Source organism: Orbicella faveolata, unplaced genomic scaffold (assembly GCF_042242905.1).
Source record: "Orbicella faveolata isolate gen_17 unplaced genomic scaffold, um_ofav_v1 contig_15, whole genome shotgun sequence".
Classification (NCBI taxonomy): domain Eukaryota; kingdom Metazoa; phylum Cnidaria; class Anthozoa; order Scleractinia; family Merulinidae; genus Orbicella; species Orbicella faveolata.
In genome coordinates this window covers 664,430-677,792 of record NW_028301542.1, presented here as the reverse complement: position 1 = coordinate 677,792, position 13,363 = coordinate 664,430, and the positions used below count along the sequence as shown (strand labels likewise).

The 13,363-nt window shown below is 38.3% G+C and overlaps 1 protein-coding gene across 1 annotated transcript; it reads right to left on the bottom strand.

The window, feature by feature from the left end:
• Positions 1-205: 205 nt before the first annotated feature.
• LOC110069074 (PHD finger protein 10-like) lies at positions 206-13,363 on the bottom strand. The gene is made up of 16 exons (XM_020776527.2): positions 13,245-13,363; positions 11,663-11,957; positions 10,975-11,052; positions 10,460-10,527; positions 9,787-9,852; positions 9,232-9,360; positions 8,719-8,828; positions 7,874-8,006; positions 7,390-7,476; positions 6,142-6,250; positions 5,461-5,573; positions 4,831-4,906; positions 3,863-3,951; positions 2,628-2,692; positions 2,099-2,208; positions 206-1,649 (listed from the first exon to the last, which is right to left on the bottom strand). The coding sequence occupies exons 1-16, from the start codon at positions 13,254-13,256 to the stop codon at positions 1,513-1,515; spliced, it is 1,677 nt and encodes a 558-aa protein (XP_020632186.2). The 5' UTR covers positions 13,257-13,363; the 3' UTR covers positions 206-1,512.

Here is a 13,363-nt window from a genome sequence, read left to right as displayed (position 1 = left end):
AAAAACTTTTAAGATTGCAATAACTATCCGATTTCGCTCCTTCCCTTCAACAGTGCTCTTGATCTTAAAAAAAAAACACTAGCTTCTTTTTGGCCCGAACCCCACCTCCACAACCATCCACGTTGTCACAATTTGTTAATCTCGAACCCAGCGTCAAACGCAGGGAGATCTGGGTACAAATTTAACAATTTGTTACCTAGAGAACTTTGTTTTTTTTTTTTTGTCAGGAATCTGCGGTGTATCGCAGGCCCTACTTTTTTCTCTGTGTTTGGATACTCCCATCTAATTAAAACCGCAAAATAGGCCCTTTACCCAAGTTAGACAGCCAACCAAATAAGCCTTATTTCATTGTCCCTCGGAGCGGACAACCATCTGGTTTAAAATAAAATGATTTTTTTCCCGTCACTTCGTTTGTACGAGTAGAAACCCATCTAGGTGAGACTGCAGTATACGCTATATTTCATGTCTCCCAGAGTAGACACCCATCTAATTTAGACTACAATATAAGGCCCCTTTTATTGTGTCTAGGCAGACTCGTACTTCTCGGTCATAAGCAGAGACCCATCTCAGATTAGACTCAACTATAAGCCATAATGTACGCGTTTCTGACCAGACGTCCATCTGATCAAGACTACAACAATTGCCCTCTTTTCTTGTGCCTAGACAACCATCAAAAGTATTCCGCTGTTCTCCTTGTTCGAGAAGAGACCCATCTAAATAGGAACGCAACAAAGGTCTGTCCTTTTTCTCAGAAAAGGCCCACAATGCACGCGCAATAAGTGGCGCAAGAACTTCTTTGGTCGCAAAAAGACGCAAGCCAGCAAAAAAGTGAAACTGACGTGTTTTGAGGTTTACCCGCAAGAGCTGTCGAAACGCAAGAAGTTGAAAATTACGCCGCAGGAGCCGGAAGCCGCAAGAAGCGCAAAAAGGTTACCAGATCCAGCAACACGATGTTTTCTTATCGGATCCCACAGTGACTGCCTACAAATGGCACATGACGCTCTTCAGTCGAATGTTGTGCTCTTGAACTATTAGATATTGACCAATTCTGGAATTAACATATACAAGCTGTCCGAGTACACAGTATTGCAATATTTGAATAGTGTACCATCTAATCTGGAATGAAAAATGGTTAGTTCTATCTTTAAATTCTGGGCATGGTTCTTTCATGATCATTTTGGCCGTGTTCGTTTCGAGATTTCTCAACACCGAATTTACCAGCTCGGCTGAATTACGATGGTGCTCCAGCACGTTTGCGAAATTTGCCCCAATTTGTAAAAGAGGCACGTTTGGACGGTTTTGCGCGCGTTTCACCTGAAGTGAGCATCAACGACCGCGATGAAAACAGTAACGGAATACTTCTCTAAATGAGCGGGCTAAAACCAAGTGACACGAGTACGGTAGCAGGCTTTGAACTTTACCAAAGCGAGCACAAGATTATTTATGAGACTATTAACAATAGAATACCGATAAAAGTTAGATACACCAAGTAATAAATAGTGATGTGTAATTTTAGGTGGTCTTGTTTCTGTTCTTTCTGTGAAAGGAATCCATTCTCTCCTGTTTCTCTCCGCGGCACAGCACACAGCTGTACTTGCTCTTAGTCCTGGCCAGTTGTGCATAGGCTTTCTCGTCGATGCCATCACAATCTGTAAATGTAAAATTGTTTGCATGAGTGAAACCAGTAAGTTGATTTGGGGAAAGAAAGCTGCGACTTTCTTGTGACCGATTTTCAGATTTATCGTCAATTTTGTGTGAAGATTCAACGCCGAAATTCCAAGTTAGGCCTGGTAGACACATCTAACGAAGGGGAAAAACGGTTCAATACGTAAGTACATCTTTTTTGAAAAACTTCCTACCATGAGGCTGTAGAAGGTGAAGACGTCCCTATTAAGGCTGACGGACGAGACAGACATCGCGTTTGTACCTGGTCAGTGTTGTATTTTTTGTTCAGTAATAAGTCTTCTACCCATACAACTTCGATGGAAGATGCCACGAAAAACAATCGTTCACATGCAATATGAAAAGATGAAGTAAAAAGGAGATCTTCACGAGCCAGTGTCATTAAAAAAGCTGTGTAAAGGTAACTTATCCAAACCTGTGTGGACCCAGCGATCACACATGTCACAGCACACCATAGGCAAGTCAGATTCGTCGTTTCGGTAGACTTTCAAACAAACTGGGCAGAAATTCCCAGCTCTGAATAACCTGTGAGACCAAAGTGTAAAATATCTAGTTTCACAGTTACTCGCAAATATACTCAAAAGGGCTTAAACTCTTTTTCTACAGTATAATAAATAATACTGCATGCAAGTGAGTGATAATGCTTGACAAGTTCCATCCACGTGAGCTATGAGGGACGGACCATTATTTTTGGAGGAGAGGGCGGGGGGGGGGGGGGGGGGGGGAGAGGAGTAGGCAATTTCCAAAAAAAATAATTCCTGCATAGCAAAAACTGCTGAAGAAATAAATCGTGAAAGGGGAGCCATTAAGAAAAAAACATCGAGCAAGTGCTTTTTACTATCCAGGTCCTGTGTTTGACTTTTAAGAAAATACTTGCACAGTCAGATAATCACAGTCCAGATAGTATACTGTAAACAGTTGCATTCTAACTGTTTCTGCTTTACCTTGAACACGCAGTGCACAGGGTTTGTAAAAACTGCACCTCGGATCCGTCACGCGGCTTGGTGTACTGTGGAGGGGAGAGTAAAGTCAATTAGAAAGGGAACGGCAGTCAGGGAGAAGGAAGCAATGCAGGTCGGCCCAGATAACGGCTTTGAAGGAGTGCAACAAACCACTCCCTTACACAAACGGCTGTTTCAAGAAAGATTGTCCTACAAAAGCGTAAAAGCGTATGCGACAATGTCAAAAGGAACATTACTTGCAAAAAAAATTTCGGACGATTTCACATTCGGACAAAAAAAGTGTCCGAAAATAAAACCGTCCGAAAAATTTACAGTACAGTAGAGTATAAAACTTCGAAATAGCTCCAAAGCTCTTAGTTTCCTTTATACCGGACTTTATGGAGAGAACTCTCAGTTGTGACACTTTTTTTAAGAAACCACGACGGCGACGCCGAGGATAACGTCGATTAAAAAAATGACTTTATATTTTATCTACGAATCTCGCGGTACCCAAAAGTCATTTACTTTGTTTATCACTGTCAAAGCCATCACGAAACTGAATCTCGGACACATCGATAAATTCGAAATAAAAGTTCCTGAAATTAGCCATCGTGGTTCACGTTCTCCAGACAGCGCATAATTTGGTCATTTCATTTTGCTGTTTTGCAGAGGACGGCAATGAAATGTACCAAGAATTATAACGTACGCGCACAGCCATTGTTCCGCTCATTAAACCTTTTGTTTAGCAACGTTGCCGTTGCCGTTGCCGTCATGGCTTTCTGAAACTCCCTATTGCTTGACATACGTAACGACTTAATAGAATTTGTGTTATTTTCTCTTCGGTGTATCTGTAAAACCTTGAGGGTGCACTAAAAAAATCTATCATTTTCACAGACGTTGTTTCAGTCTAACTCGTGTTTTGTAGGCGTAAATTTACTTTCGCTATGTTTCCGCAGCAGCAAAGGATCCAAAATTGTTGTCCGAATTAAGGGTGATGATGGTTCACGACAACACAGATCACCAATCTTAAAGTTGAGTAGGGAGGACACCTATGCCAATTTCTAATTAGTTCTCATCATCTTTGTTTGTTATCCAGCAAATTGAAATTACAGCTCTTTAAGATGCACAATGTAAATGAAAACGTTATTTTCTAGAAGATTCATTTCCTTATTCTCATCACCCTGCTGGTTGATAATGTATTGATAGTGTAAGGAGAAAATTAATGTTGATGAACAAACCTCGTGTTTCCATCTGGAAGTGTTTCCTTCACCTGGCGATCTTCTTAAGCACGAGGCGCACATACCACACATGTCACAGGTCCAGCGACCTGGTACAAGAAAAATCACAAACTCTTTATTTAGAAAACAACACACAAAAACAACAACAACATAATTATCATTCACAAACAAGTGATACCCATCAAAAGTAACCGTTTGATGAGCAATATTGAAGCACAAGGTATTATTTTTTTGAGAAATCGACCTCGGAGTGAAGTGAATGGTTTTGCCTATATGTATCTCATTCCCATGGTCAAAAGATTGTGCACATAAGCAAAATGTCGACGATTCATTTGTTTACAATAACATTAAAAATTTACCAGCAAATTAAAGAGAAGAATAAAGTACTAATTCGCTTATAGGGTGAAAGAAATTTCACACTTCAACCGTATGAAAAGTCGGTAAGTTTTTCGTCGAATATTTTGCCCCAAGTGTTAGAATGATACTGAGCAAAGTCCTAGAAACCAATTTTGTTTTGCAGAAGTCGCAACAGTTTCTCAGAACAGGAAAGACGTTTTCGTAACATTGTTACATGTAAGTTTGTAACCTTTTGCATTCAGTGAATTAAATGAAATTTATTACAATACCTTCAACACACTGGAGAGAGAATTACTTCTTAGCCTGCATAGCAAGCGTTCAGGTACGAAGGGATTTTTCCGCATTCTGGCCGCGCGCAAATTGGAGCTAGAGAAAAAAAATCGACAAGGGAGGGGGTGGTGGGGCGAGCGAGGGAACGTCACCCCCTGCTTCGTCGAAGTTTTTGCTCTCGCTCCAATTTACGCGCGGCCAGAATGCCGCGGAAAAGCTCTTCCGGTATGGGAACGCTTGCTAGGTTATTTACTTCTCAGTGGCCTTGCAGAAGAAAGCAAAGAAGATCAAATCCAAGAGTATAGGTATTTTTACAAGTGCACCATGTCACTGATACTCACCTACAGGTATTTGCTTTAATCCTACACAGAAACTGTGGTATCCACGATCACACTCGTCACAAAATAACATCTTATCCTGTAAACAAACAACTCTTCATTTGAGTACAAACGAATGAATTCTGTGATAATTACAGCTTTGCGATTACTGTATACTACCCACAGTCAGGACAGACTAAACAGAGGGGAGATTTCATACAAAAGAGATCTTTTACAGATTCATCAGTGGCTCGTGGGAGGGTGGGGAAGGGACACCAGGGAGGGACGGGGTATAGCAAAAAAGGACTTGCATAGATGCTGCATTGGTTACCCGAATACCCGAATCAATTACATAATAAACAACAAATGAAAACTACGTACATGTGTGTGTCTCGAGTTCCCTGTATCAGATTACAAACTACAGTCGAACCCTATAAAGCAGCCACCTATTAAACGGCCACCCCTTTTAGGCGGCCAGTAATCAAAGTCCCGATGAGGTTTTTCTATTGTTTTTACCTCTATTAAGCGGCCGCCAGCCCCTTTTAAGCGGCCACTATCCATTTCTCCAAGGGTGGCCGTTTAATGGGGGTGGAACTGTACGTAGCAACTATGGTTTTATTCCTCAATTAATATTTTGAGGACAATAATAATTACCTCATCAAATGGATCTCTACAGATGATGCAAGTCTTGCACTCCATGCACTGCCAGGGATAAGTTTGGATCACAGCAACCAGCTGGGTGTTCATGTCCAGACATGATGGGTGACCTGTGCAAACATACAAGTAAATGACCTTGGTTTCTAGCCAGCGTATAGTTGGTTTTTACACAGCTTAAAATTTCAAAACGGAAAAAAATGTAACAGTTATAAACAACACCACAAGAGGCAAAGTGCAGATCTATTTATTGACTATTACGTGTGCTTGTGAACATTAGGATTACATTACACTACACAGATGGACATGCACAATACCATCATCTACATGTACATAAGTACATTTATTGTTTTCCAAGAGGGCACGGTAACAAATCCTGCAATCTGATTGGTTGTTAGCGTGGTCCAGATTTTCAAGTCCAATCTCTGACCACAGTCACGTAAGCCGCATACGATGTGTGTGTGGAAAAGGTCAACAATTATAAAAGTGATTTGAGAGAGAGAGGAAAAAATGAATTGGTTATTTACTGTCTTAGGGTTGGTCTGTTTTGTGAAAAACTGTGACCTCAGACTTGAAAATGCACAGTTTTTCACCATACAAACCTCCTAACCGACAAATATAACGTAATATGCACATGATGGCACAGTGCCTATGACATTTTAGGTACAAAATTGGACATACCACTGTTTTCGCATTGTGAGCAGTGTATAAGATCCTCCTGCAATCCTTTCTTGTTTGTATCAGGGCCTTTCAAGCATATACCACAAACAGCATCAGGGCGTTTTGGTGGCTGTGGAGATACATGTAAATAGTAATACATTAACATTGTATAAACACACTTATTACTGGAACCTAATTATCTTCAAAGAACATCAGTTTGTGGGCTACTAGAATCTTTCATTTACAAATGTTTCGATAAAATGGACCAAATCCATCTTGTACTTAAAAATACTGCTGAGGACTGCAAATCCTCCTCTCTGGATGGAAACAAAACTGTCTAAAGTTACTTGATAACACATGGACAAATTGCAATGTCAATGTTGTTTTTATTGTGTGTGTTAAGAGTCTCTGCACATGCTACATGTATACCCAAGACTTCAACTTGAGGATGCTGACAAGGCTTCAAACATAGCTTGACTGTCTTGGACAGATAACAATCCTCACAAACGCTTAGATCAGGACTGCCATGGTTTGGACAAAAATTTCAGCACTATGCAGTCAGCACCTAAGGAGAAGCTTACTCTTTTCGTATACAAGCATTGCTTCTCTCGGGCTAACCCAAAGACAGAAACATCTGATAGCATTTATGTTGCACATACATTGTATCATTATGATTGCACAATGACCAAAGACAAACAAATTACACTGTAGGGAGAGGAATTGATGTTAAGTGAGAAGACCCCAGAGGTGGGGGGGGGGGGGGGGGACTCCAATATAAAAAGGAGGGGGGTGCTCATCGGAAATTTTGAAAAGAACCCCTAACAGGTACCAAGATCCTGTTTTCTGGGTGTGGCATTTTTTTTTCACCCTAAAGAGGTACCAATTCTAAAACAGTACATTATTTCCTGCTATAATTTTTTGGCAAAATACCCTATAAGGTACCGCAAAAGCTTTCCCTGTGGAGCTTTTGAGGCTCAACACACTAAGAGGTACCAAAATTACTTTTTCAAGCCCTTAAAGGTACAACAAGCACCCCTGTCCTTTTTATATGGTTCCCCCCCCCCCCCCCCCCCCTCCAGAAGAAGACAAACATCTGCGGGAAACACACTGGTATGCATCTAGTTCATCTTGTATGATTGTCTGGGTGGAGCTACCTGTAGTTCTATAAAAGAATTGTTGTTGGTAACTGATGTGATGTCAAGTGAATAGTGTGATGTGCATCTATAACATGCAGTACCCCTGTATTTGCACTTGTGTCAATAAACTTACTTTATATTTTCCAGGAGTTTTCTTTGCTGGAGGTTCTTCAGGTTCTTCCTCTGAGCTGCTTCCACTCACCTCGTCTTCTGTTGACTCCTGATTCATAATATAATGTGAAATTATAAAACATCATAAGATAAGTGTTCTCTTACTCTTAAAATGAGTGGGAGAGAAGAAATGATCACTGCATTTCCGTAGTAAGCTTCAACAGAATGCTCTGTTACCTGAGGTATGAAGCAATATACATTGGCAGTACACTGGAAGCAGTGGATGCCATAATTATAGTGAGTTTGCATACATAGATCAGCAACAAATGTAATGATTTATAAACATGTAAGTATGAGCATATGGTCTGCAATATTTCCTAAGCTACATGTATAAACAATTGCATGATATTAACTCAAGCCATAGAGGACCATTTGGAGTTGCAATCACAGATTTGGACCTTTTCAGATTAGCCTTTACACTAAAGAGAAAGTTAAGCTCAACCTACTGGCAGAGATATGTCATCAGATTCCTCAGATTCTTCTTGTTCTGGGGGTACATATGGGGCAGGAGGCAGTGGTGGTTTTGGCATTTCCATCACAGTGCCCAGTGGAAAGTTGTTCAGTTCCTCTGGGCTGTACCTGTATTATCAACAGAAAAAAAAAATCAACATCTTCTTCTGCCTTCCTTTCAAAATGTTGAAAACAAATAGAAATGAAAAATATCTTGTATGCTGAGAATCATTGAGTGATAATTCATTTGATAAAACTTAATCTGATCCTGTAGATTAGAGAAGCAGATTGACACAGATGCTGACATGTACCTACAGTTTTCATAGCATGAAGTGCTTCATAATATTATTTTCCCTTTACCTGACTGGAATACCCTTAGCAAATTTGCCAGACTAAAGGTTAACTCACAGGCTATGACTTGCTGGCTTGATTTTCCCCATAATGGATGAAAAATTGAGAGTGTGGATAAAAATCAGCACAATTTTTAAAACTCTGTTAAGTACCACAGATTTTACAGAACGAGTTGGTTTTTACACATGTACACATAAAGCAAAAAAGAAAAATAAAACAGCCTTTAAATTGGCTTGGGTGAATGAACAAACTAAACTAGTTATCTATACACATTTCAGAATTGAACTTACTGAAAATGCATCAAAAAGTATTGTAAGACAAGGGCTGTCTGAAGCATTTACAACTAGAATTTCACACTTCATGTTCTAACAATCTACACTGATCTGCCACACCTTTATTGTATGTTCCTAGGGAAGCAGACACTTTTAAATCAATGGCCAGCCTTAATGCTAAACAGATTTATGTATAGTCAGTTGCAGAGAGAAATTACCTTTTGAAGTATTCCTGGAATTGTCCTGGTAGAAGAGAAACAGGATATAGACTTGGTTTGGTGCATTGCTTTGGTAATCTTGTCGTCTTATTGGATGGGACATGAATTATCTACAATGACAAAAATGTTCACGCTTATATACATGTAGATGTTCAGGGAATTACTAGACTAGTTTCACCTAGTCTACATACGTACAACCTTAAGTAAATAATTATAATAAACTTGGCCATGTTCAAACTTGCATGTAAGAGTATGCAAGAGCAAGTTAATAAGAGTGTGAGGATAGAGATAACTTGAATGTGAAAAAGAAGGTGGCAATAATGATATTTTAAATATCTGGTTCACAGGAGGCACTTATATGAAGGGTGGCAACTAATACAAAGGCAAGGAAATACATACATGTAGTTGAATGGTACACTCTGTAATGAAGCAAAAACAAAGCAATAGATGAGCAATACTTAAATGTAACTGTGAAGTCTAGGTTTCTAGGGATTTACAGAAGGTTTATCTTACTTGTGTCTGCATATCAAAGTATGAACACCTCTCTTCTCTTCTCTGCTGGGCCAGTTGTGCATTAAACTCAGCTGCATCTTTGATGGCTCGCTTAATGTAGTTTGCCACTTTCCTCGTCTCCAGTGCTTTCTAAAATGGAAGATGAAAATAAATAGTTTGAGTTCTATACTCAATGTAAACTTACATGTAGGTTGGTATAAGAAAACAACAACCTCTCATCATGCAGGTTATTACTAATCTACAGTGGTATAGAGGCATATTCATGAGATACAATGACATGGAATTTTTCATACTAAGCTAATGACGTACCGTACATAAATGTACAGCATTACACAGGTCTAAAGGTGGAGAGTCTGAGTTTCCAAATTATAGAAATGCTTCTGTGCAACATTTATGAATTTAATTACATCAAGCTTTTCTATATCAGGATGAAAACTGTGAGGGAGCTGCATCATTTACCATCATAATATTGTTATGGTAAATTATTATGTCCATGAACATGTGACAGTCTAGACAAAGAAAAAGGACATTAGTAGCTCTTTACACTGTCAGTACCTTCTCTTCTTCTGCTTTTCGAATGAGCCTTTGACGTTCTCTGATATGAGCAACTCTAATGTACTCCTTTAAAAAAATGAGATAAACTTACATGTAAAATGTGGTTACACTGTACTGGCAATTTTCTTTCTATTATTCATTATTGCACTGCAAATAAAAGTACAGTAACAAGAAAACAACTCACATGTGGAAATATTCCCAATCTCTCCTGTCTTTGATTTAGTCATGACAACAATAGTTTATATTAGTATTCTAAAATGTAATTTTGCAGTCTCTATTGCTTCTTCAAAGTTTCATTACAACAAACGAAATGTATAAACAAGTTTCAAAATACAATTCATCTATAGTTGGTGATGTACAGTAATTACAACTTTCTGTTACGGCTGTTTTGTACACACATACTTAAATATTTATTTGTTTGCCTGTTAATCAATATTGCTTTTCAGGATTTTTTTATTTTTTGTTTATTATTATTTATTATTATTATTATTATTATTATTATTATTATTATTATTTTGTAAAGCTTAGCTCTAGTTTTTGTCACAATAAACACTCCTCTTAATAAAAATTATTATTATTATTATTATTATTATTATTATTATTATTATTATTATATCAACAACAACAAACAAACAAGAAATAAAATTAATGGAATTGTCACTTTATATCTCACCTGATATTTTTTTGGAAAGCCATCGATCAGAAGTTGACAGATATCCTCTGTCTTGTATGCCACTAATTCTATGTGTAAGAGGCAAATGATAATAATATTAACACTAGCCACCTTCTCTGAGTTCATGAAACTTAAAGGAGAACAAATTTGGGTCACATTTGTCTATATTGGGCAGGGCAGGGTTCAATTGAAAATTATAACTGGAAGATCATTTTGTACAAATATGTTGATGTCACTGTCTCAATTCTGATAGGCTAAAGGCACGTCCCAGCTAATAATTTTTATTGGTGGCACTGTTCTGTTACATCATATCTCAGGACAGCATGTAGTGACAGGGATTTAAAACTAGTCCCTGGTACTTATGGAGAACTCTGCGTTAGTGCAAAAGTACATTGTACGTAATGCATGGGTTTTCCCATGTTTTTAATATCAGTAGTTTCACAATATGCACAATCTACATATACACAGAAGAAGAGGATTCCAAATAGTTTACGAGAATTATTTGTATATTGTACCTTGAATTTCATCTGTGATAATCCCTTTTTCTTTGACATATAGTTTCTCGTCTTCTGCTATGATATGCTTTTCCAGATCTGAACATAAAAATATCAATGACTTCACGAGAGCCATGTCACAGGGAACAATAATATTATCTTATTTTAAAAAAATCACACACAACATTCTGTACATAGCTTCTCATTCCTTCTTCTACATGTACAGCAAGGCGCAATTTGTGCATCCCAGGGGAGGGGAGGTACTCCCAGAAAAATTGGGTGGGAGTGTCCCGCCTGTTTCCAGAAACCCTTACCCTATTAATTTTATGACCAAAATCTGCGATTTCCCCTACCCTGCTTATGACCAGACCAAAAATTTGATACCCTGTGAATGGCTGTTGTGGATGGCACAGTTGCCCTAAACATAATTTATGAATGGCTTTTGTTGATGGTCTCATTAATAATGATGAAAAAGTAGCTTCTTCTAAAAAACATACTTAATTCAAGACTTAAGTGCAAAAACCATACCCTAGTTTATGACCAAAATGGCTAAAAACCATACTGTTTGGGGCCACCCATATCTATTTAGTACCCCCTCCCCCTCCCCCCCCCCCCCCCCCCCCCTGGTGTGTGCATTCAAATTAAACCCATGAAATACTTGAAAGAGTTGGGACAAGGACATTGCAAATGAAGACCACTGAGCACTTGCCTGGATATTTCTCTTCAAGACTTTCAATTTCTAAGAACTGACAAACTTGATGTCGGAGTACATAAAACTCTCCCGTTCGGTCAGGGGGCCATTGGTATTCAAGCATTCTCTCAGCTGAAAAGGACTCTGGACCGGTTTCTGCGGTAGAGGGTTGGGGAGCTTGTTTGTCCACTGTTTCACTCGTGAGTTTGGCATTACATGTATTTTGATCATTTGTTAAATTCTCCTTTTGCTCTTCCTCTTGTGTTTCATTTTCTGTAGAGGCTTTTGGTTCTTTTGATACTGCTGACTTTCTCTACAAAATTAATGAAATGACTGATGAGTAAATGAACAATTATATCGCTCCCTACAAGTGCATGTATCAGTATGCTATATTAGAAAACAGCCCTAAGAAAATACACCCACTGATTGGTTAAGAATCATGTTTGTATAACTCGATGGAAACGCAGAATTAGCATGAGCTGTTGACGTGCGTGCAAAGAGAATTTACATTTTGATGATCAAAGTAAACAAGTTTTTTTCCTTTTTTCGTCACGGTGTTTTCCAAAACAAATAGAAAACATGTTTTCCGTGTTTCTATTGAGTTATAGAAACACTCATGAAAGTTTGGGAGAACTAGAAAAAGCTGTGGAAACACTCGCCTGTGGCTTGTGTTCCCACAGCATTTCTCGTTCTCCCAAACTTCCACTCATATTTCTATAACTCGATAGAAACACTGTACATGTTTTCTATTTCTTAAATGACAACAGGTGACAGGATTATGAAAGATTATGGATGGTTTTGATAGACACAGTACGTGTATAATTTTGAATATATCTATCTTTCCTAAAATGCATATCTTTAATTATTATATCCTTCTTGGCAAGAGACACATCTTCCTACAAAAGATCGAATTTAAACCCCCAAGCTTTGTTCTATTCTAAAGGCCAAAAGGCAAAATTTTTACTGTAAATGGTAATAATTTAATATATGATAAACTTCAAAGCAAGACTGGATATATTATGTATTAAGTGTTAGTTGTAATCTTACTTCTTGTAATGTAATTTTTTTAACCTTACGTTTTGCAGTGAAAGTGATGTAAGTAATGTTGTGATAATAATAAAATGTTGGAAAAAAAAATTTTTGAATCTAGAAAATTTGATCAAGACTGTATGCTTCCAACCACATTTTTAGACAGGTTTCCTCTACTGCAGATCGCAGAACGCGACATCCATACATACAAGAAACTAAAATTGTGCACCAATATTTTTCTCGTCTTGAGACTAACTTTGTGAGCACAGTATGAGTTTTTTTTTTCCTTTTTTTCAAAGTGTGTTTCGGTCAAATATGAAGTGGAGTGTAACTGAGACCTGTATTTGATCGATTTAAGATTTTTTTGGCAACCACCACCGACTCCACGACGATAAAAAAGTCTGAAGAACTTTTGAGATTTCTCTGCTTTGAGCGGTCTAGGTACTTCGCGGTAATTGATTCACTCATGCTAAGCGCTCGTTTGTTCACACTTTGTGATTGAAAAATATCCACAAATACAAGTTAAATTAAATTTGCTGAGCTACGATACTATTTTAAGGCTAAAACAAACCTTTCGTGGCATCCTGAAGCGAAAATATCTTCCACGTTTTGAACAAGCAGCACGACAAAGCGGCCATTTGCAGGCGCGGTGACCAATTCAGACTGTACCAGTTTCCCTCGTATTCTCTG

What these genes read in the sequence shown, in the direction of transcription:
- LOC110069074 (XM_020776527.2), bottom strand. An exon ending in TCTTGAAGAGAAATATCCAG is followed by an intron (nt 11,053 to 11,662) that starts GCAAGTGCTCAG and finishes TTTTATGTTCAG; the next exon opens with ATCTGGAAAAGCATATCATA. An exon ending in TGATCGCTGGGTCCACACAG is followed by an intron (nt 1,650 to 2,098) that starts GTTTGGATAAGT and finishes TTACATTTACAG; the next exon opens with ATTGTGATGGCATCGACGAG.